Consider the following 25,014-nt stretch of genomic DNA (forward strand, 5'->3'; position numbering starts at 1 on the left):
GGGCCACACAGTATAGTCAGTAAGGGGCCACACAGTATAGTCATTAAGGGCCACACAGTACAGTCAGTAAGGGGCCACACAGTATAGTCAGTAAGGGGCCACACAGTATAGTCAGCAGGCCCGGACTGGCAATCTGTGGATTCTGGCAAATGCCAGAGGGGCTGCTATAAGGTGCCATTGAAAGTCAGTATTTAGTGGGCTGGTGGGGGCTGTTTGGGCCTCTGTGTATCTAAAATGCCAGGGCCTATTTTAATTCTCAGTCCGGACCTGATAGTCAGTAAGGGCCACACAGTACAGTCAGTAAGAGGCCACACAGTAAGTCAGTAAGGGGCCACACAGTACAGTCAGTAAGGGGCCACACAGTATAGTTAGTAAGGGCCACACAGTACAGTCAGTAAGGGGCCACACAGTATAGTCAGTAAGGGGCCACACAGTATAGTTAGTAAGGGCCACACAGTACAGTCAGTAAGGGGCCACACAGTATAGTCAGTAAGGGGCCACACAGTATAGTCAGTAAGGGCCACACAGTATAGTCAGTAAGGGGCCACACAGTATAGTCAGTAAGGGGCCACACAGTATAGTCAGTAAGGGGCCACACAGTAGAGTTAGTAAAGGCCACACAGTACAGTCAGTAAGGGGCCACACAGTAGAGTTAGTAAAGGCCACACAGTACAGTCAGTAAGGGGCCACACAGTATAGTTAGTAAGGGCCACACAGTACAGTCAGTAAGGGGCCACACAGTATAGTCAGTAAGGGGCCACACAGTATAGTCAGTAAGGGGCCACACAGTATAGTCAGTAAGGGGCCACACAGTATAGTCAGTAAGGGGCCACACAGTAGAGTTAGTAAAGGCCACACAGTACAGTCAGTAAGGGGCCACACAGTAGAGTTAGTAAAGGCCACACAGTACAGTCAGTAAGGGGCCACACAGTATAGTCAGTAAGGGGCCAGTAAGACTAGTGGGAAGGGTGAAGGTTCCAGCAGGGAGGAGGTTAATGGCCCTATGTGCCCCCCTTCTCTGTGGGACAGGCTGGGGGAGGGGCTGTAATGAATAGACTCATTGAGGAGGAGGAGGAGGAGGAGGAAGCACAGGGAATGGGAGGAAGGAAAAGCTGAAACTGGGAGGAAGAGACGGGAACAGCCAGAGACGTGGACAGACTGACAGCCCAACGGGACTGAGTGTTAGCTACTGGGGCAAGTACTGGGGCACAGGGTAGATTCAGATTATATAGCACCCCCTTATTGAACTTTCCCAAACTCCCTGCTCTCTTTCTCTATATATATATATATATCACCCCCTGATTGTACTGTAACTCCCCGCTCCTTTTGTACAACTCCCTGCTCTCCCTGTATAGCACTTTGTTTAACCCCATGTTGTCCCTAGTACAGGAATATGCTGCTGTGTATAGACTGGCAGTGCCCATAGAGTGTGTATGAAGGTGCAGGGAGTTGGCAGTACAGTCGGTGTATGTGGAAGAATCTAGGGGTGTTGGGAGGGGACAAGCTCCAGTTATGGAGGGATGAAACATTTATAAGCTGACAGTTGGCCAAGCTGTAGGTTGAGGGCTGGACACAGGGAGGCTGGGATGTGGCAGTTGAGGGGTAGAGACAAGGCAGTGAGACAGATATTGGGGTACGCTGACTGCTAGGGGCGACTCTTGGCGTCTGGTGCCCCTCGATTGCTGGGAAGACATGGAGGACAAACTGTGGATCTTAGAGGATCTGAACATGATGTATATCCGACAGATCGCCCTCAGTCTGCAGGTAACCTGCAATCCTCTCTTTTACACCCTGTAGTGGGAGGGACTTGCCCCATCATTTCTTCCTCTTCCTCTGTTTCACCCCCAACCATCTCACTGTATTGGCTGCTGGGACCCTGTCTGTCATCCAGTGGCTGCAAAGACCTTCCCTGCTGTGAAGAGGTAGTTGAGACCCTGACCATACTCTGTAGGTAGTTGAGACTTTGACCATAGTCTGTAGGCAGGTGACACATTGACGATACTCTGTAGGTAGTTGAGACCCTGACCATACTCTGTAAGTAGTAGAGGCTCTGACCATACTCTGTAGGCAGGTGAGACCCTGACCATACTCTGTAAGTAGTAGAGGCTCTGACCATACTCTGTAGGCAGGTGAGACACTGACCATACTGTATAAGCAGTTGAGACTCTGACCATACTCTGTAGGTAGTAGAGACTCTGACCATACTCTGTAGGCAGGTGAGACACTGACCATACTCTGTAGGCAGTTGAGACTGTTGGCAGTTGAGACCCTGACCATACTCTGTAGGCAGTTGAGACACTGACCATACTCTGTAGGCAGTTGAGACTCTGACCATACTCTGTAGGCAGTTGAGACCCTGACCATACTCTGTTGGCAGTTGAGACTGTTGGCAGTTGAGACCCTGACCATACTCTGTAGGCAGTTGAGACTGTTGGCAGTTGAGACCCTGACCATACTCTGTTGGCAGTTGAGACTGTTGGCAGTTGAGACCCTGACCATACTCTGTAGGCAGTTGAGACTGTTGGCAGTTGAGACCCTGACCATACTCTGTAGGCAGTTGAGACACTGACCATACTCTGTAGGCAGGTGAGACACTGACCATACTCTGTAGGCAGGTGAGACCCTGACCATACTCTGTTGGCAGTTGAGACTCTGACCACTCTGTAGGCAGTTGAGACTCTGACATACTCTGTAAGCAGTTGAGACACTGACCATACTCTGTGGGTAGTAGAGGCTCTGACCATACTCTGTAAGCAGTTAAGACCCTGGCCATACTCTGTAGACAGTTGAGACACTGACCATACTCTGTAGGCAGTTGAGACTCTGACCATACTCTGTAGGCAGTTGAGACCCTGACCATACTCTGTAGGTTGTAGAGACTCTGACCATACTCTGTAGGCAGGTGAGACACTGACCATACTCTGTAGGCAGGTGAGACCTGACCATACTCTGTTGGCAGTTGAGACTCTGACCACTCTGTAGGCAGTTGAGACTCTGACCATACTCTGTAAGCAGTTGAGACACTGACCATACTCTGTGGTAGTAGAGGCTCTGACCATACTCTGTAAGCAGTTAAGACCCTGACCATACTCTGTAGGTAGTGAGACACTGACCATATTCTGTAGGCAGGTGAGACCTGACCATACTCTGTAGGCAGGTGAGACCCTGACCATACTCTGTAGGCAGTTGAGACTCTGACCACTCTGTAGGCAGTTGAGACTCTGACCATACGCTGTAGGGAGTAGAGGCTCTGACCATACTCTGTAGGCAGTTGAGACCTTGACCATACTCTGTAGGCAGTTGAGACTCTGACCATACTCTGTAGGCAGGTGAGACCCTGACCATACTCTGTAGGCAGGTGAGACCCTGACCATACTATGTGGGTAGTAGAGGCTCTGACCATAGTCTGTAGGCAGTTGAGACTCTGACCATACTCTGTAGGTAGTTGAGACTCTGACCATACTCTGTAGGCAGGTGACACATTGACGATACTCTGTAGGCAGTTGAGACACTGACCACTATGTAGGCAGTTGAGACCCTGACCATACTCTGTAAGTAGTAGAGGCTCTGACCATACTCTGTAGGCAGGTGAGACACTGACCATACTGTGTAAGCAGTTAAGACCCTGACCATACTCTGTAGGTAGTAGAGACTCTGACCATACTCTGTAGGCAGGTGAGACACTGACCATACTCTGTAGGCAGTTGAGACTCTGTTGGCAGTTGAGACCCTGACCATAGTCTGTAGGCAGTTGAGACCCTGACTATATTCTGTAGGCAGTTGAGACTCTGACCATAGTCTGTAGGCAGTTGAGACTCTGACCATAGTCTGTAGGCAGTTGAGACCCTGACTATATTCTGTAGGCAGTTGAGACTCTGACCATACTCTGTAGGCAGTTGAGACACTGACCATACTATGTGGGTAGTAGAGGCTCTGACCATAGTCTGTAGGCAGTTGAGACTCTGACCATAGTCTGTAGGCAGTTGAGACCCTGACTATATTCTGTAGGCAGTTGAGACTCTGACCATAGTCTGTAGGCAGTTGAGACCCTGACTATATTCTGTAGGCAGTTGAGACCATAGTCTGTAGGTTATATATAAAAATTGGATGGAAACAGACGAGGAGAGGCGCAGCGCTTTGCCTTTCTAATAAAAGGTTATTATTATGTTTCCATCCAATGTTTCTGTTTATGTATTGCCTACAATGTGCTCGGGGTACAGGAACAGACTGGTAGGATTAAAGTAGAATGAGGACTCTGCTGGAACAAGTGAAGTCTGTACAGAGACCCTCGCTTGCAGTACTGGGGGTCTCATTCAGGGCACTATGTTGAAGGAATCTATATGGGAGGCAGAATATAAAGTTAAACCAATGACTGGGTGAGTTTAGTACATGACACAGAGAGGATTGTGGGTATAATGTGTGGGGTGCAGAAATGGAAGGAGCCCCAGTAGATGAGGCAGTGATGGTGCGTGGGCAGCTCTGCTATGAGAATAATGTCAGTCACACAATGATCCTTGTGTCTGTGACCCCTTCTGTCTTCTGACATTTCCAGGGGCCCCTCATGTGTAGGTGGGCCCCTCCCCCTGGGCCTAACAACTGGGTTAACTCCTTCCTTGCCAAGAAGATTTCCACTTCATTCTGTTACCTTCTTCATCTGATTCTTATGCCATATAACTCCTCCCCTATAACTGCTTTCCCTCCATATAACCCCTCCCCTATAACTGCTTTCCCTCCATATAACCCCTCCCCTATAACTCGTTTCCTCCATTAACCCTCCCCTATAACTGCTTTCCCTCCATATTAACCCCTCCCTATAACTGCTTTCCCTCCATATAACCCTCCCTATAACTGCTTTCCCTCCATATACCCCTCCCTATAACTTGCTATCCTCCATATAACCCTCCCCTATAACTGCTTTCCCTCCATATAACCCTCCCCTATAACTGCTTTCCTCCATATAACCCTCCCCTATAACTGCTTTCCCTCCATATAACCCCTCCCTATAACTGCTATCCCCCATATAACCCCTCCCCTATAACTGCTTTCCCTCCATATAACCCCTCCCCTATAACTGCTTTCCCTCCATATAACCCCTCCCCTATAACTGCTTTCCCTCCATATAACCCCTCCTTAACTGCTATAACCTCCTTATAACCCCTCCCTATAACTGCTATCTCTCATATAACCCCTCCTATAACTGCTATACCTCCTTATAACCTTCCTATAACTGCTATACCTCCTTATAAACCCTCCCCTATACTGCTATACTCTATATAACCCTCCCTATAACTGCTTTCCCTCATATAACCTCCCTATAACTGCTATACTCCTTTTAACCCCTTTCCTATAACTGCTATACCTCCTTATAAACCCTCCCCTATAACTGCTATACCTCCTTTTAACCCCTCCCCTATAACTGCTATCCTCCTTATAACCCTCCCCTATAACTGCTATACCTCCATATAACCCTCCCTATAACTGCTATCCCTCATATAACCTCCCTATAACTGCTATACCTCCTTATAAACCCTCCCCTATAACTGCTATACCTCCATATAACCCCTCCCCTATAACTGCTTTCCCTCCATATAACCCCTCCCTATAACTGCTATACTCCTTATAACCCTCCCTATAACTGCTATACTCCTTATAACCCTCCCTATAACTGCTTTCCCTCCATATAACCTCCCTATAACTGCTATCCCTCCATATAACCCCTCCCCTATAACTGCTATACCTCCTTATAACCCCTCCCCTATAACTGCTTTCCCTCCATATAAGCCCTCCCCTATAACTGCTATACCTCCTTATAACCCCTCCCCTATAACTGCTTTCCCTCCATATAAGCCCTCCCCTATAACTGCTATACCTCCTTATAACCCCTCCCCTAGCAGTAAAGGGGAGGGGTTATATGGAGGGGGAGTTACAGTGAATAATATGGAAGGAAATGATAAGAAGTCCTATGACCATATAAAGGCATGAGGCTGAGGGGGTATGTGATCAGTTTGGGGGAGTCATGTGACAGAAATGACATCACTGAGCAGTGATTATAAGTGATGACATCACTAAGCAGCAGTTATAAGGGTATAAGTTGTAGGGTATCCATGGTTGGAGTGTAGGGGGGTCAGTAGTGATAAGAGCAGACTCAGTAGAGAACAGTTGTGGGGGGGGGCAGGAGTGGGCCGCGTGTCTCAGCTGTCCCTTCTCCCTCTCTGTTGTATTTATAGTTGTGTAGTCACCGACCCCCTCCTCCTCCTCCCACTGCTCCTACTGCTGCATCTCCCCCGGCCTAGGGACCCCACGATACTCCCTGCACTCGTACACTCGCTGACACTCACACACTGACTTCTATACTGTAGTCTTATACTCTCGTCATGACTCTGACCCACAATATGTCACACACTGTAACTCACACTCACCTCTCTACTGTCTCACACAGTCCTCCTTATATACAGTCTCATGTACAGTCCTCCTTATTTACAGTCTCATGTACAGTCCTCCTTATATACAGTCTCATGTACAGTCCTTATATACAGTCTCATGTACAGTCCTTATATACAGTCTCATGTACAGTCCTTATATACAGTCTCATGTACAGTCCTCCTTATTTACAGTCTCATGTACAGTCCTCCTTATATACAGTCTCATGTACAGTCCTTATATACAGTCTCATGTACAGTCCTCCTTATATACAGTCTCATGTACAGTCCTACTTATATACAGTCTCATGTACAGTCCTTATATACAGTCTCATGTACAGTCCTTATATACAGTCTCATGTACAGTCCTTATATACAGTCTCATGTACAGTCCTTATATACAGTCTCATGTACAGTCCTTATATACAGTCTCATGTACAGTCCTCCTTATATACAGTCTCATGTACAGTCCTACTTATATACAGTCTCATGTACAGTCCTTATATACAGTCTCATGTACAGTCCTTATATACAGTCTCATGTACAGTCCTTATATACAGTCTCATGTACAGTCCTTATATACAGTCTCATGTACAGTCCTCCTTATATACAGTCTCATGTACAGTCCTACTTATATACAGTCTCATGTACAGTCCTTATATACAGTCTCATGTACAGTCCTTATATACAGTCTCATGTACAGTCCTTATATACAGTCTCATGTACAGTCCTTATATACAGTCTCATGTACAGTCCTCTTATATACAGTCTCATGTACAGTCCTACTTATATACAGTTCTCATGTACAGTCCTTATAATACAGTCTCATGTACAGTCCTTATATACAGTCTCATGTACAGTCCTTATATACAGTCTCATGTACAGTCCTTATATACAGTCTCATGTACAGTCCTACTTATATACAGTCTCATGTACAGTCCTTATATACAGTCTCATGTACAGTCCTTATATACAGTCTCATGTACAGTCCTTATATACAAGTGCCCTCATGTATTTGCCCGTCTCACCTGCAGGACACAGACATACAGAGGAGAATAGACCATGAGGTTCGTATGAGGGAGGGGGCAGTGAAGCTGCTGGAGGTCTCGACTCAGAGGGAACAGGCTCTAGAGGCAGCAAAGAGTCTCCTGGTCTGTAACAGCCGAATAATGACTTATATGTCTGACCTCCAGCACCGCAAGGAGGAGCAGGTTCTGCAGCACAATGCCCGCAGGTATGTACCCCCTACTGTAAATGATAAGGATATTAGAAGTCACTGAGGGGTTGTTCTGTGACCATATAAAGGCACAAGGCTGCAGGCTGAGTTATACAGGGAACTCTGAGTATCACTCATGTATTATAAGGGATAATGTACCCCCTACTGTAAATGATAAGGATATTAGAAGTCACTGAGGGTTGTTCTGTGACCATATAAAGGCACAAGGCTGCAGGCTGAGTTATACAGGGAACTCTGAGTATCACTCATGTATTATAAGGATAATGTACCCCCTACTGTAAATGATAAGGATATTAGAAGTCACTGAGGGGTTGTTCTGTGACCATATAAAGGCACAAGGCTGCAGGCTGAGTTATACAGGGAACTCTGAGTATCACTCATGTATTATAAGGGATAATGTACCCCCTACTGTAAATGATAAGGATATTAGAAGTCACTGAGGGTTGTTCTGTGACCATATAAAGGCACAAGGCTGCAGGCTGAGTTATACAGGGAACTCTGAGTATCACTCATGTATTATAAGGGATAATGTACCCCCTACTGTAAATGATAAGGATATTAGAAGTCACTGAGGGTTGTTCTGTGACCATATAAAGGCACAAGGCTGCAGGCTGAGTTATACAGGGAACTCTGAGTATCACTCATGTATTATAAGGGATAATGTACCCCCTACTGTAAATGATAAGGATATTAGAAGTCACTGAGGGGTTGTTCTGTGACCATATAAAGGCACAAGGCTGCAGGCTGAGTTATACAGGGAACTCTGAGTATCACTCATGTATTATAAGGGATAATGTACCCCCTACTGTAAATGATAAGGATATTAGAAGTCACTGAGGGGTTGTTCTGTGACCATATAAAGGCACAAGGCTGCAGGCTGAGTTATACAGGGAACTCTGAGTATCACTCATGTATTATAAGGGATAATGTACCCCCTACTGTAAATGATAAGGATATTAGAAGTCACTGAGGGGTTGTTCTGTGACCATATAAAGGCACAAGGCTGCAGGCTGAGTTATACAGGGAACTCTGAGTATCACTCATGTATTATAAGGGATAATGTACCCCTACTGTAAATGATAAGGATATTAGAAGTCACTGAGGGGTTGTTCTGTGACCATATAAAGGCACAAGGCTGCAGGCTGAGTTATACAGGGAACTCTGAGTATCACTCATGTATTATAAGGGATAATGTACCCCTACTGTAAATGATAAGGATATTAGAAGTCACTGAGGGGTTGTTCTGTGACCATATAAAGGCACAAGGCTGCAGGCTGAGTTATACAGGGAACTCTGAGTATCACTCATGTATTAAAGGGATAATGTACCCCTACTGTAAATGATAAGGATATTAGAAGTCACTGAGGGGTTGTTCTGTGACCATATAAAGGCACAAGGCTGCAGGCTGAGTTATACAGGGAACTCTGAGTATCACTCATGTATTATAAGGGATAATGTACCCCCTAACTGTAAATGATAAGGATATTAGAAGTCACTGAGGGGTTGTTCTGTGACCATATAAAGGCACAAGGCTGCAGGCTGAGTTATACAGGGAACTCTGAGTATCACTCATGTATTATAAGGGATAATGTACCCCCTACTGTAAATGATAAGGATATTAGAAGTCACTGAGGGGTTGTTCTGTGACCATATAAAGGCACAAGGCTGCAGGCTGAGTTATACAGGGAACTCTGAGTATCACTCATGTATTATAAGGGATAATGTACCCCCTACTGTAAATGATAAGGATATTAGAAGTCACTGAGGGGTTGTTCTGTGACCATAATAAAGGCACAAGGCTGCAGGCTGAGTTATACAGGGAACTCTGAGTATCACTCATGTATTATAAGGGATAATGTACCCCTACTGTAAATGATAAGGATATTAGAAGTCACTGAGGGGTTGTTCTGTGACCATATAAAGGCACAAGGCTGCAGGCTGAGTTATACAGGGAACTCTGAGTATCACTCATGTATTATAAGGGATAATGTACCCCCTACTGTAAATGATAAGGATATTAGAAGTCACTGAGGGTTGTTCTGTGACCATATAAAGGCACAAGGCTGCAGGCTGAGTTATACAGGGAACTCTGAGTATCACTCATGTATTATAAGGGATAATGTACCCCCTACTGTAAATGATAAGGATATTAGAAGTCACTGAGGGGTTGTTCTGTGACCATATAAAGGCACAAGGCTGCAGGCTGAGTTATACAGGGAACTCTGAGTATCACTCATGTATTATAAGGGATAATGTACCCCCTACTGTAAATGATAAGGATATTAGAAGTCACTGAGGGGTTGTTCTGTGACCATATAAAGGACACAAGGCTGCAGGCTGAGTTATACAGGGAACTCTGAGTATCACTCATGTATTATAAGGGATAATGTACCCCCTACTGTAAATGATAAGGATATTAGAAGTCACTGAGGGGTTCTGTGACCATATAAAGGCACAAGGCTGCAGGCTGAGTTATACAGGGAACTCTGAGTATCACTCATGTATTATAAGGGATAATGTACCCCCTACTGTAAATGATAAGGATATTAGAAGTCACTGAGGGGTTGTTCTGTGACCATATAAAGGCACAAGGTGCAGGCTGAGTTATACAGGGAACTCTGAGTATCACTCATGTATTTAAAGGGATAATGTACCCCTACTGTAAATGATAAGGATATTAGAAGTCACTGAGGGGTTGTTCTGTGACCATATAAAGGCACAAGGCTGCAGGCTGAGTTATACAGGGAACTCTGAGTATCACTCATGTATTATAAGGGATAATGTACCCCTACTGTAAATGATAAGGATATTAGAAGTCACTGAGGGGTTGTTCTGTGACCATATAAAGGCACAAGGCTGCAGGCTGAGTTATACAGGGAACTCTGAGTATCACTCATGTATTATAAGGGATAATGTACCCCTACTGTAAATGATAAGGATATTAGAAGTCACTGAGGGGTTGTTCTGTGACCATATAAAGGCACAAGGCTGCAGGCTGAGTTATACAGGGAACTCTGAGTATCACTCATGTATTATAAGGGATAATGTACCCCTACTGTAAATGATAAGGATATTAGAAGTCACTGAGGGGTTGTTCTGTGACCATATAAAGGCACAAGGCTGCAGGCTGAGTTATACAGGGAACTCTGAGTATCACTCATGTATTATAAGGGATAATGTACCCCTACTGTAAATGATAAGGATATTAGAAGTCACTGAGGGGTTGTTCTGTGACCATATAAAGGCACAAGGCTGCAGGCTGAGTTATACAGGGAACTCTGAGTATCACTCATGTATTATAAGGGATAATGTACCCTACTGTAATGATAAGGATATTAGAAGTCACTGAGGGGTTGTTCTGTGACCATATAAAGGCACAAGGCTGCAGGCTGATTATACAGGGAACTCTGAGTATCACTCATGTATTATAAGGGATAATGTACCCCCTACTGTAAATGATAAGGATATTAGAAGTCACTGAGGGGTTGTTCTGTGACCATATAAAGGCACAAGGCTGCAGCTGAGTTATACAGGGAACTCTGAGTATCACTCATGTATTATAAGGGATAATGTACCCCCTACTGTAAATGATAAGGATATTAGAAGTCACTGAGGGTTGTTCTGTGACCATATAAAAGGCACAAGGTGCAGGCTGAGTTATACAGGGAACTCTGAGTATCATCATGTATTATAAGGGATAATGTACCCCTACTGTAAATGATAAGGATATTAGAAGTCACTGAGGTTGTTCTGTACAGTTACATAGTTAACATTACACAGTTACACAGTTACATAGTTATATAGTTACACAGTTACACAGTTACACAGTTACATAGTTACACAGTTATATAGTTACACAGTTTCACAGTTACATAGTTACACAGTTACACAGTTACACAGTTACACAGTTATATATTTACATAGTTACACAGTTACATAGTTACACAGTTACATAGTTACACAGTTACACAGTTACACAGTTACATAGTTATATAGTTACACAGTTACACAGTTACACAGTTACATAGTTACACAGTTATATAGTTACACAGTTTTACAAGTTACACAGTTACACAGTTATATAGTTTACAACAGTTACACAGTTACAATTTATAGTTACACAGTTACATCAGTTACACAGTTTCACAGTTACATAGTTACACAGTTATATAGTTAAGTTACACAGTTACACAGTTACACAGTTAATAGTTACACAGTTACACAGTTACACAGTTACATAGTTACAAGTTACACAGTTACACAGTTAATTAATAGTTACACAGTTACATAGTTACACAGTTACACAGTTACACAGTTATATAGTTACACAGTTACACAGTTACACAGTTACACACTTACACAGTTATATAGTTACACAGTTACACAGTTACATAGTTACACAGTTATATAGTTACACAGTTACACAGTTACACAGTTACACAGTTACATAGTTACACACTTACACAGTTATATAGTTACACAGTTACACAGTTACACAGTTACACAGTTACACAGTTACACACTTACACAGTTATATAGTTACACAGTTACACAGTTACATAGTTACACAGTTACATAGTTACACAGTTACACAGTTATATAGTTACACAGTTACACAGTTACACAGTTACATAGTTACACAGTTACACAGTTATATAGTTACACAGTTACACAGTTACACAGTTACACAGTTACACAGTTATATAGTTACACAGTTACACAGTTATATAGTTACACAGTTATATAGTTACACAGTTACACAGTTACACAGTTACACAGTTACACAGTTACACACTTACACAGTTATATAGTTACACAGTTACACAGTTACATAGTTACACAGTTATATAGTTACACAGTTACACAGTTACACAGTTACACAGTTATATAGTTACACAGTTACACAGTTACACAGTTACACAGTTACACAGTTATATAGTTACACAGTTACACAGTTACACAGTTACACAGTTATATAGTTACACAGTTACACAGTTATACAGTTACACAGTTATACAGTTACACAGTTACACAGTTACACAGTTACACAGTTACACAGTTATATAGTTACACAGTTACACAGTTATACAGTTACACAGTTACACAGTTATATAGTTACACAGTTATATAGTTACATAGTTACACAGTTATACAGTTACACAGTTATATAGTTACACAATTACACAGTTACACAGTTACATAGTTACACAGTTACATAGTTACACAGTTACACAGTTACCCAGTTACATAGTTACACAGTTACACAGTTACATACTGTAGTTATATAGTTACACAGTTATATAGTTACATAGTTACACAGTTACACAGTTACACAGTTACACAGTTACACAGTTACATAGTTACACAGTTATATAGTTATATAGTTACATAGTTACACAGTTACATACTGTAGTTACACAGTTACACAGTTACATAGTTACATAGTTACATACTGTAGTTATATAGTTACACAGTTACACAGTTACATAGTTACATAGTTACATACTGTAGTTATATAGTTACACAGTTACACAGTTACATAGTTACATAGTTACATACTGTAGTTATACAGTTACACAGTTACATAGTTACACAGTTACACAGTTATATAGTTATACAGTTACACAGTTACATACTGTAGTTACACAGTTACATACTGTAGTTACATAGTTACATAGTTACACAGTTACATAGTTACATAGTTATACAGTTACACAGTTACATACTGTAGTTACACAGTTACATAGTTACACAGTTACATACTGTAGTTACACAGTTACATAGTTACACAGTTACATAGTTATATAGTTACACAGTTATATAGTTACACAGTTACATACTGTAGTTACACAGTTACATAGTTACACAGTTACATACTGTAGTTACACAGTTACATAGTTACACAGTTACATACTGTAGTTACATAGTTATACAGTTACACAGTTACATACTGTAGTTACATAGTTACACATTTTCATAGAAGCCTCTCTGTTTATTGGAAGGTCCATAGATGTTTAACAATTCTTTTGCAGTGACCCAATAGTTGTAACCTGTAGCTGAACTCCAAGATCCCATTGTCAAGTTCTGGCACTAACCCAAGAGCTTTCTCTCTAGATCCCAATGTCTAGTCCTTGTACTAATCCAAGAGCTTTCCTCTCAAGATCCAATGTCTTGTACTGGCACTAATCCAATAGCTTTCTCTCTAGATCCCAATGTCTAGTCCTGGTACTAACCCAAAAGCTTTCTCTATTGATCCAATGTCTTGTACTGGCACTAACCCAAAAGCTTTCTCTCTAGATCCAATGTATTGTACTGGCACTAATCCAATAGCTTTCTCTCTAGATCCCAATGTCTAGTCCTGGTACTAACCCAAAAGCTTTCTCTATTGATCCAATGTCTTGTACTGGCACTAATCCAAGAGCTTTCTCTCTAGATCCCAATGTCTAGTCCTGGTACTAACCCAAAAGCTTTCTCTATTGATCCGATGTCTTGTACTGGCACTAACCCAAAAGCTTTCTCTCTAGATCCAATGTATTGTACTGGCACTAATCCAAGAGATTTCTCTCTGAATCCCAATGACTTGTCCTGGCACCAACCCAAGATCTTTTTCTCTAGATACCAATGTCTAGTCCTGGTACTAACCCAAAAGCTTTCCCTCTTGATCCAATGTCTTGTACTGGCACTAATCTAAGAGTTTTCTCTCTACATCCCAATAAGTTGTCCTGCCAGTAACCCAAGCACTTTGTCTCTAGATCCCAATTTCTAATCCCAGCACTAACCTAAGAGCTTTTTTTCTAGATCCCAATGACTTGCCCTGGCACTAACCCAATAGCTTTCTCTCTAGATCCAATGTCTTGTACTGGCAATAATCCAAGAGATTTCTCTCTAGATCTAATGTCTTCTACTTGCACTAATCCAAGAGTTTTCTCTCTGAATCCCAATGACTTTTCCTTGCACTTACCCAAGATCTTTGTCTTTAGATCCCAATGTCTAGTCATGGTACTAACCAAAGAGCTTTCTCTCTAGATCCAATGTCTTGTACTGGCACTAATCTAAGAGTTTTCTCTCTACATCCCAATAAGTTGTCCTGCCAGTAACCCAAGCACTTTGTCTCTAGATCCCAATGTCTAGTCCCAGCACTAACTGAGAGCTTTCTCTCTAGATCCCAATGTGTAGTCCTGGCATTAACCCAAGAGCTTGCTTTCTAGTTCTCAAGGTCTAGTCCTGGTATTAATTCAAGAGCACACTAACCCAAGAGGATTCTCTATAGATCCCAATGTCTAGTCCTGGCACTAACCCAATAGCTTTCTCTCTAGATCCCAATATCTAGTCCTGACACGAACCCAAGAGCTTTCTTTCTAGATCCGAATGACTTGTTGTGGCACTAATCCAAGAGCTTTGTTTCAAGATTCCAATGTCTAGTCCTGGCACTAACCCAAGAACTTTCTCTCTAGATCCCTTTTTCTAGTCCTGGCATAACCCAAGAGCTTTCTCTTTAGATCCCATTGTCAAGTCCTGGCACTAACTAAAGAGCTTTCTCTCTAGATCCCAATGATTTGCCCTGGTACTAACCGAATAGCTTTCTCTCTAGATCCAAAGTCTTGTACTGGCACTAATCCAAGAGTGTTCTTTCTAGATCCAATGTCTTGTACTGGCACTTATCCAAGAGCTTTCTCTCTAGATCCAATGTCTTGTTCTGACACTAACCAAAGTGCTTTCTCTCTACATCCCAATAACTTGCCCTGGTACTAACCCAATAGCTTTCTCTGTAGATCCAATGTCTTGTACTGGCACTAACTCAAGCACTTTGTCTCTAGATACAATGTCTAGTCCTGGCACTAACCTTAGAGCATTCCCAACATGTAGTAGTGGCATTAACTCAAGAGTATTCTCTCTAGAGTTGCATCGCTGTGCCGTGTTCTGTGCGCTCCAGCTTCGTGGGGAGGTCTGTGACACAGAACTGGTCTTTGTGGATCGAACTTCCACAGACATCTGCTTTGAGAACCCCATTGTATTGTGAGTATAACAATCTGAACTCTAAATTTCAAACCAATGAGAAATGAGTAGGTGGGGGCATCAAATCTGTGTAGGGACCAAATCTGGGATCTTAAACCTGCTCTCAGGTTCCCATTAAATTTGCTTTGGTTCCACATCAACATGGGCTGTAACATAGTTCTGTGATTGGCTGATAGCGGTATGTGGGCTTTATCTGTGCACTGTGATTGCTTGATAGGGGCACGTAGGCTGTAATGTTGCACTGGGGCTGTGATATTGTACTGTGGGGGGTTTATAGGGGTATCTGGTCCATAACGTTGCACCGTGGGGGGTATATAGGGGTATCTGGTCTATAACGTTGCACTGTGAGGGTTTGGATGGGCACGTGGGCTGTAATGTTCTATTGTTATTGCTGGTGACAGGTTGGTAGAGGTGAGGCTCTGACTCATTTTTTATGTCTCTTTAGCTCTGATGTGGATCCTGGGTTTGACCTTCACCTTCAGTTATACAGCTGCTCTGTGGATGAGGATTTCTCTCTCTCAGGGACCCCCAGAAGGTTGTCCACTAAACTGAATAGTTCCCTTGGACGGTCATCTGGGCGCAGGGTCCGAGCTGCTTTGGATGGGACTCAAGGGAGCCCCTTTAGCAATGGAGGAGGGGGACCAGTCTTACTTCCAACACCTAGTGTGCAGTGAGTTCCTGGAGTATCAGGATAAGTGCCCCTCATATTATGTGGGGGATTATGGAGAAATATGGGGCTTCCTCAGTTACTACTTAGACACAGACTGATCCTTTTTTTCCTTTCAGAGGTCCCAAATTTCAGCTCTTGGCTCACACTCGCCTGACGCTTGCCGACGTACAAGATGGGTTCCGCACCCATGATCTGACCATTAGTGGGACAGGTAAATGAAGTTTGATTGAATGTTCATCAAGGGGAGAGGGAGGGGCCTGGAGCCAATAACAGTAAAATAATGAGGAGCCTAGAAGCAAGTACTGGAACCTTTGTTTAGCTAACACTGCACCTCATCATTTGGCTTTGGTACCCCTTACCATCAGTTAGACCCCAGGAGCACATGCTGGATCTCCAGCCCCAATTGCTTCCTAAAGGCCACCAAGCTCTGAGTGACGTACATGTGGAACCAAGTGCAAAGGGGCACAAGAGTGTACCCATATAATAAATCCAATTCATTATTGTTACGTGATCCAGTGGGCAGAAGATGCACCAGGTTCAGGACCAGCATATGGCAACATATTGTGCTGCACTTCTCCTTTGTTTAACTTCCCTTTAACACCATGTGTGGACCAATCGGTCTACCTCTTCCATATGAAAATTAGGGGGTCCTTTTTATTCATTTCCCACAATGTGGACCATATTGTAGAAGGGGCTGCATTCGTTTCAGCACTTTCTCTTTGCTCTTGGGATCAAACATGGCTACATGTGGCATTCTAGAATGATCCCAAACCTATGGGGGACAGTTTGCAGCACTCACTGTTTTGTGGGCGCCCACTATAACATTAGAATTCTGGAGAAACATGCTGCATTATGGGCAAAATCATGGTGATTTGTACTTGATTTGTGAAGAAGTTATAAGTATGTTTCTCTTGTTGCTGGTGGATACTGGGAGTTGCTGAGTTGGAATCAAGTTCCTCCTGAATAGGGTGCCCCGAAATTGGACTAACATTGCCCTTCTCTTCTCCTTTTCTAGACGAGAGCTCTGGTTGGCTGCCTTTATACGGGAGCGTTTGTTGTCGTCTCACTGCCCAGCCCGACTGCATGAACCAGGAGATGATGTCTGGCTTCCTACAGATACAGGTACTGTCCGTATAGGCCCCCCAGGGCTGTCGCTATGTACATTGCCCCCGTGAGAGCACATGGCAGGAGAAACAGATTTCAGATACAGAACCTATTTCATTTAGCACATCAAGCCTTCATCAAAGTCTCCTTTAGTGAATGTCCCAATCAGTAAGACATGGAAGATCCGAAAGTGAAAGGGAGTTTATAGATGGGGCCATATGGGGGCCCTTTCCTGCATGTCTACTAATGTGGTGGAATGTTCAGCCTAGTCTCCTCTGTAGTCCATCTCACCATGTTCCTGAGCTGTTCCTCTGTTCTTTAGGCCCGGGAGCAGCACAGTTGGGAGCGGGTGTTTTGTGCTCTGCGTGGGTGCCGTCTGCTCTGTTTCCGTCAGCGTAATAAAGTGGATTCAGCAGCAGAACCAGAACTCACAATATCTGTTAATAAGGTGAGAGCTTTCTCTATGTGAGTATGGTGGTACTTATAGGCCAGTGTCCCCTTCTGCCCAATCAGCACCTCCTTTTCCATCCAGGAGACAAGGATCCGGGCTTCAGACCGTGATGGGCCAAGCCAGGTTCATAGTCTGTCCATCACTAACCGCTATGGCTGCGAGGAGGTGACCCACACACTCAGGGCTGACAGCCGGGAGGACCTGCGGCTATGGATGGAGGCTTTTTGGCAGCACTTCTTTGACATGAGTATGAGGCAGTGGAATGGGAACAATATTATAATGAGTAAAATATAAACTCACCACATACAGTATAGGAAGTGGCCCAGGTGCACCGCCGTGAACCCTCAGCTTGGGGAGCGGACAACCGTGAATAAATCTGATGGCAGGAACTCAAATAAATGAAATCTTCCAACGAATTGTAGAAATCAAGTAGAAAAGATTTATTGTGTCCTCCGCCTTACGCGTTTTGTGTTACAAAATGATTAAGTGTTTGTAACATGAAACGCGTAAGGCGGAGGACACAATAAATCTTTTCTACTTGATTTCTACAATTCGTTGGAAGATTGCCTTTATTTGAGTTCCTGCCATCAGATTTATTCGCAGTGGAATGGGAAGCTTGTCTAGACCTGGGGTGGTTGGTCTATAGAGTCGGACAAGGAGCACAGGGGTGTGACATTGGTGTTTTTATGCAGGTCAGTGGAAACAGTGCTGTGACGACCTGATGAAGATTGAAACTCCCATCCCCAAGCGCACCCCACTTGCACTCACAAAGCAGCGCTCTCTCTACCATGAGATGGGTGAGTGTTACATTGCAGAAGAAACATTGTCTTCTTACAATAATCAAAGGCTTTGAGAGACTGGATCTAGAATATTCCAGCTCACACAACTACAATATTCCAAGGCAAAGTGGTAGAACATGGCAGTTGGCAGAGAGATAACTCATTGGGTAATGCAGTTAAACCAGAACACGAGCAATAGGGCGCCAAGTAGTATTTGTAACAAAGTAGGGTGGGGCACAAGAATGGAACAGCAGTGGAAGCTGGAATGCAGTGCAGTTGATGAGCTAGAACATATCAGAGTTGAAAGCAAGAATAAAATAGGATGTACTAGAACAGATCATGACTAGAATGCAGTTGCAGCTAGAACATGTCACAGTTGGAGGCCGGGATATAATAGGAGAGCTAGAACATGTCACAGTTGGATGCCGGGATGTAATAGGAGAGCTAGAACATGTCACAGTTGGAGGCCGGGATATAATAGGAGAGCTAGAACATGTCACAGTTGGATGCCGGGATGTAATAGGAGAGCTAGAACATGTCACAGTTGGAGGCCGGGATATAATAGGAGAGCTAGAACATGTCACAGTTGGAGGCCGGGATATAATAGGAGAGCTAGAACATGTCAGGTTTGAAAGATTGGATAGAGACGGGTGCCTATACCAGTCCATAACTCGGGGTTCTTTTCCTGGTGCAGCTATTGAAGGCCTTGGTCCAATCCCTGATCTTCTGTCCCAAAGAATGAAAGAGTTTGAGCTGCAGAGGGGCCTGGACCCCCCACCCTGGACGTCCCTGTTCCCCAGCCCAAGTTGTGCCCTTCCCTCCAGCTCCTCATCCTCAGATTGTGACAGCCCCCCAAGCAGACCCCCCAGGACTCGCCCCCGGACACACTCTCTGGATGCCAAACTGACTTCTCTGAAGGGCCGGCCATTGAGGAGCTGTGAGGAGCAGAAGACCCCAGTCAGGAGTTCAGAGGCCCCCACAGCAGTCAGTCCAGGGCCACGGGGCTCTAACAGCAGTGGCAGCAGCACCCCAGAATCTGAGTGGGGGGCCCAGAGCCGCAAGAGTGCCAGGAATCTAAAAAGCAGGCTGGACCCTCGCAACTGGCTACAGAGTCAAGTGTAACTGTTCCTCTGGGGCGGAGACTCATTCAGACTCCTCCCATTAGCCTGTCTGACTTGCCATGGATTAATGTTACATAACCCAACTTGCTGTGCGGGGCCACAAGCTTCTACTAATACGTTTAATATGTCTTTATATGAGCACAAACCCCTCCCACTGCAGGGTGACAAAGATCAAAGTGGGAAGTCCCAAGTTTGGACCCTCCCATTGCAGGGTGTGGGGAACAAGTTAATTGGCTGACTGTTGAACTGCAAATATGGGACTAAGAGCCAGCCCCTCCCACTGGAGGGTGACACAAAGGGGAACTATAGAACATGGGGTCTGCCCCTCCCACTGCAGGGTGACAGACAAAACTAGAGGCACCCCCCCCGTAACAGAAATGAGAGGCCCATGCCCCTCCTTCTTTATGTTGTTTCCCTCCCACTAATTACCATTTCTGCCCATGTGACCTGATATTAATCCTCTCCTTGTCCTTTGCCAAAGCCAAGTTGGGACAAAGCAATGAATGAGCCTGTACCAAAAATCTACTAATGACTCTAATTGCAATAAAATATCTCTGTGTCTATCTCATTCCTTCTCTCTGTCTGACCCCTCCCCCCTCAACTGGGAGCACAAGAGATGCTGGGAGCTATGGGGATGATGGGATCTAGTGGAACAGAGAGGTTGCTGGGAGCTGAGGGGATGATGGGATCTAGTGGAACAGAGAGGTTGCTGGGAGCTGAGGGGATGATGGGATCTAGTGGAACAGAGAGGTTGCTGGGAGCTGAGGGGATGATGGGATCTAGTGGAACAGAGAGGTTGCTGGGAGCTGAGGGGATGATGGGATCCAGTGGAACAGAGAGGTTGCTGGGAGCCGATGGGATGATGGGATCTAGTGGAATAGAGACGTTGCTGGGAACTGAGAGGATGATGGGATCTAGTGGAACAGAGAGGTTGCTGGGAGCTGAGGGGATGATGGGATCTAGTGGAACAGAGAGGTTGCTGGGAGCTGAGGGGATGATGGGATCTAATGGAACAGAGAGGTTGCTGGGAGCTGAGGGGATGATGGTATCTAGTGGAACAGAGAGGTTGGTGGGAGCTGAGGGGATGATGGGATCTAGTGGAACAGAGAGGTTGGTGGGAGCTGAGGGGATGATGGGATCTAGTGGAACAGAGAGGTTGCTGGGAGCTGAGGGGATGATGGGATCCAGTGGAACAGAGAGGTTGCTGGGAGCCGATGGGATGATGAGATCTAGAGGAATAGAGACGTTGCTGGGAGCTGAGAGGATGATGGGATCTAGTGGAACAGAGAGGTTGGTGGGAGCTGAGGGGATGATGGGATCTAGTGGAACAGAGAGGTTGCTGGGAGCTGAGGGGATGATGGGATCTAGTGGAACAGAGAGGTTGGTGGGAGCTGAGAGGATGATGGGATCTAGTGGAACAGAGAGGTTGCTGGGAGCTGAGGGGATGATGGGATCTAGTGGAACAGAGAGGTTGCTGGGAGCTGAGGGGATGATGGGATCTAGTGGAACAGAGAGGTTGGTGGGAGCTGAGGGGATGATGGGATCTAGTGGAACAGAGAGGTTGCTGGGAGCTGAGGGGATGATAAGATCTAGTGGAACAGAGAGGTTGCTGGGAGCTGAGGGGATGATGAGATCTAGTGGAACAGAGAGGTTGCTGGGAGCTGAGGGGATGATGGGATCTAGTGGAACAGAGAGGTTGCTGGGAGCTGAGGGGATGATGGGATTTAGTGGAACAGAGAGGTTGCTGGGAGCTGAGGGGATGATAAGATCTAGTGGAACAGAGAGGTTGCTGGGAGCTGAGGGGATGATGGGATCTAATGGAACAGAGAGGTTGGTGAGAGCTAAGGGGATGATGGGATCTAGTGGAACAGAGAGGTTGCTGGGAGCTGAGGAGACAAGAGATGTCATATACACAAATGGAACACAGGAACCCCTGGGACTGAGATTGGGGTACAGAGGAACTGCCAGTTTCACCCCAAGCCAAGCAGAGAAGTGTGAGCTGTGGCATCTCCAGGTAATGGAGGACTTGTCCGTCTATATTTTCCCCTTGTACGTAGGAGGCCAGGAGCTCATCCACTGCATGTTCCTCTAATGAGGGGAGAGCACAGTGTTAGATTTGTACTGAAATGTACCGTGGGGCAGATATTGCTCAATGTTGGACACTTTGTTATTGTATAAACCACATTGCTGGATGAGCCGTGTATATAGTGTTCCTCTATTGTGCCACAAATTGTGTTGTGTCTGAGGAGAAGATGTGTGGCCATGTCTTACATCTCTTTCTTCCATTGTTTGTTGGCCCTGAAAGTGAACTTCTTATAATGAGAATGCTTAGGTTTGGGGGTTGTCTAAATGGCAGAAGAGGGGGATCAGGAAATATAGTCTTGTGTCTTTTTGTAATGTGTCTTGTAACTCTCTGGCTCTCTAGGGTCTTTAGTGTGGGTTGTGAGTTGTTACAACATCTGTTTCTCTTTTTTCTATTTCACAAGCAATGGGAGCCCCCCATGTGGAAGAAAGAGATGTAAGACATGGCCACACATCTTCTCCTCAGACACAACACAATTTGTGGCACAATAGAGGAACACTATATACACTGCTCATCCAGCAATGTGGTTTATACAATAACAAAGTGTCCAACAAGAGGCATTTCCATTGGAGAAACTGGACAAAGCCTCAGAAAAAGGACCAATCACCATCGGTTCACAATAAACAATAAATAAGAAAACATTGGACCCACCAGTAGGGAAACATTTTAATAGTCCCAACCACAGTCTGGGTGACTTTCAAATTTGTGTTATCAAAGGCAATTTCTAAACAGAAAATGAACACAAAGTGTGGGAATACAAACGTATAGAAACCTTTAGGAGTCTGGAGACAGGACTAAATTTAGGCCATGGATTTATGACTAATTACCAAGACTAGAAACAGATCCATTTTTTCTTTGGAGACAACAAACTACTACAGGAATCTGTTCTGTGCTTGACACCTTGGGGCAAATTCACTAAGATTCGTAGTTGCGCCAGGCGTAACTTCACCGCACTTCGCCAGGCGTAGTTTCGCCAGCGCTTCGCAAATTCACTAAAATCCGAAGTTGTGCTCAGGGGTAGCGTAAGGTTGCGAAGTTGCGCTAGCATTGATTCGCTATGTAAAGCGAAGTTACGCTAGCGAAGGCTATTTTGCATACGGCGCCAAATTCAAATTTCAATGGAGGAATACATATCAGCACTACAAATGCCTAGAAAACCTTCAAATCATCAAATAAAAATGTTTATTTTGCCCTACACATGTGCCCACTGTCTAGGTAAGTTGCCATGAGTCAGGAAATGTAGGGGGGAGGAAGGGGAGCCCCAAAAAAATGTTCGATCTTTTTCAGCCTATCACCCATAATGTAGAAAACACGCCAGCGTTTTTTGGGACTTAGAAAAAATGTTGACTTTTTTTGAAGCAATCCCTATCTACTCTATTGCGCTTCGCCAGGTCTGAGGTGGCGAAGGAAGTCTAGCGTAAAAGGTAGCGTTCAGTACACTGCGCAAGTTAGTGAATTTGTGTAGTTACGTCCATAGCGAAAATTCGCCTGGCGTAAGGGTGCGAAGTAACACTAGCGAATCTATGCCAGCGTTCGTTAGTGAATTTGCGCAGTAACGAAAATGCCAAACGCTAGCGAAGTAACGCCCCCTTGGGTCTAATTTGTGGCTGGTCTGGACTACTTTATATAACCCACCTCTCTAGAAGTCTGTCCCTGCTTGTAACACAAATTGTGCTTTTGTCTTGTTTCTCCCTTTGTCCCTCACAGTTTTGTGTACACAATGTGTATTCAGGGTTATTATCCAGTAAGCCTCACTAGGAAAGCATTGAAGTCAATGGCCGACAAATGGTTTTTTGATGCACAATAATTTTCTTCATCCATTGGAGTCTATGGGCGTCATTTTTGCAGGACAAATATTTTGCTCATCACTAATTCTGGCGACTACATTAGAAGAACAATGTGTTTATTCTGCTCGGGTGAATGTGCTGCAGTTTGACTATAACACAAATAGTAGAAGCCTTTAATTAACCTCCCTAAACAACTACATTTTGTCTAAAACGTAGAAATTCACTTAATTGAACGCTCATTTTTATATGTCGAGGATGACAGTTGTTGGTTCTCTAAATAGTATTAGCAGCCGTTGGTTTAATCTTTATTTTGCTTTCAATCTTGTCTGTGGATGTTGTGCCCATAAGTGTGGTGTCCAAAAATGGAGTATTGCCAAATTTCTGGTTAAATACTCCAATCTATTTCAGTATGGAGTACAGCTCTGTATATCATGATATTTGTAAAATAATACAAAAAGATCTTCCAATTCTTTTTAATGATTCTATACTTAAAGACATTCTATCTAATAATCCTTAGAGATTTATATCAAGAAGATCTTCTACATTGGGTCCAATATTGTCCCCAGTTTGGTATCCAGTCCCCTTCACACAATTGTTTATGTAGTAAATACGGCCGGTAAATGTGGGAAACATCTCTGGAAGACTTGTAAAGGGATCCCAGTTAGTTCAGATGGAATATTACAGGTAAAACATATAAATATCACATGTATAATAAATGTTGCAGCAGTTGTGTCGTCTATTTGCTGGAATGTAATTTATGCCTCAAACAATATGTTGGACGGAGTGTCCCATTAAAGAGAGAATTAGGGAGCGTTTAAATGCTGTAGAGAAATGTGATATTGGCAGACAATTCAGTACAAGTAGTAATCGGGGTTCCTTAGATCTAGGGGTTAAAGTCAATGAAAGGGTAAGTAGTCCTTTGAGAGGGGGGATATGTTACATACATGAAACACTCATGAGACTTACTGGATCCTAACCCAGAATACACGTAATCCTCAAGGCTTCAATACTACATTTGATATCTCTTATTTTGTATAAATTGACATATTTGCTGAACATGTTTCTGGCAGTTCTCTTTTTCTTCCTTTTTTATGATTGTTTTTGGATTCTATAATGTTTATAGGTTTTCACAAATAACCTTTTTAACATACACCGACTCTTGTGGGTAACGGCATCTATTTCATTTCTGTCTTTAATTAGAACTTGTCGATATATAACGTTACGTTCCCAATGTTCCTCTATGCTTAGGATTAAGGGCGTCTGAGCCCGAAATGCGTCAAGCAATACTATGCAGCGTCTCCTTTTAAACATGGACGAATAAACATTTTGGATTTTAAAATAATTCGG

General features: G+C 44.0%; 1 protein-coding gene across 1 annotated transcript; it reads left to right on the top strand.

Annotated features, from left to right (window-relative positions):
- The first annotated feature begins 209 nt into the window (after positions 1 to 209).
- Positions 210 to 20,365, top strand: LOC108704872 (rhotekin-like). Its single transcript, XM_041586221.1, has 10 exons — positions 210 to 1,764; positions 7,454 to 7,693; positions 15,338 to 15,672; positions 16,118 to 16,342; positions 16,459 to 16,553; positions 17,358 to 17,464; positions 17,769 to 17,894; positions 17,979 to 18,144; positions 18,590 to 18,694; positions 19,371 to 20,365. The coding sequence occupies exons 1-10, from the start codon at positions 1,693 to 1,695 to the stop codon at positions 19,796 to 19,798; spliced, it is 1,899 nt and encodes a 632-aa protein (XP_041442155.1). The 5' UTR covers positions 210 to 1,692; the 3' UTR covers positions 19,799 to 20,365.
- The last annotated feature ends 4,649 nt before the right edge of the window (positions 20,366 to 25,014 follow it).

Source organism: Xenopus laevis, chromosome 1L (genome assembly GCF_017654675.1).
Source record: "Xenopus laevis strain J_2021 chromosome 1L, Xenopus_laevis_v10.1, whole genome shotgun sequence".
Lineage (NCBI taxonomy): Eukaryota > Metazoa > Chordata > Amphibia > Anura > Pipidae > Xenopus > Xenopus laevis.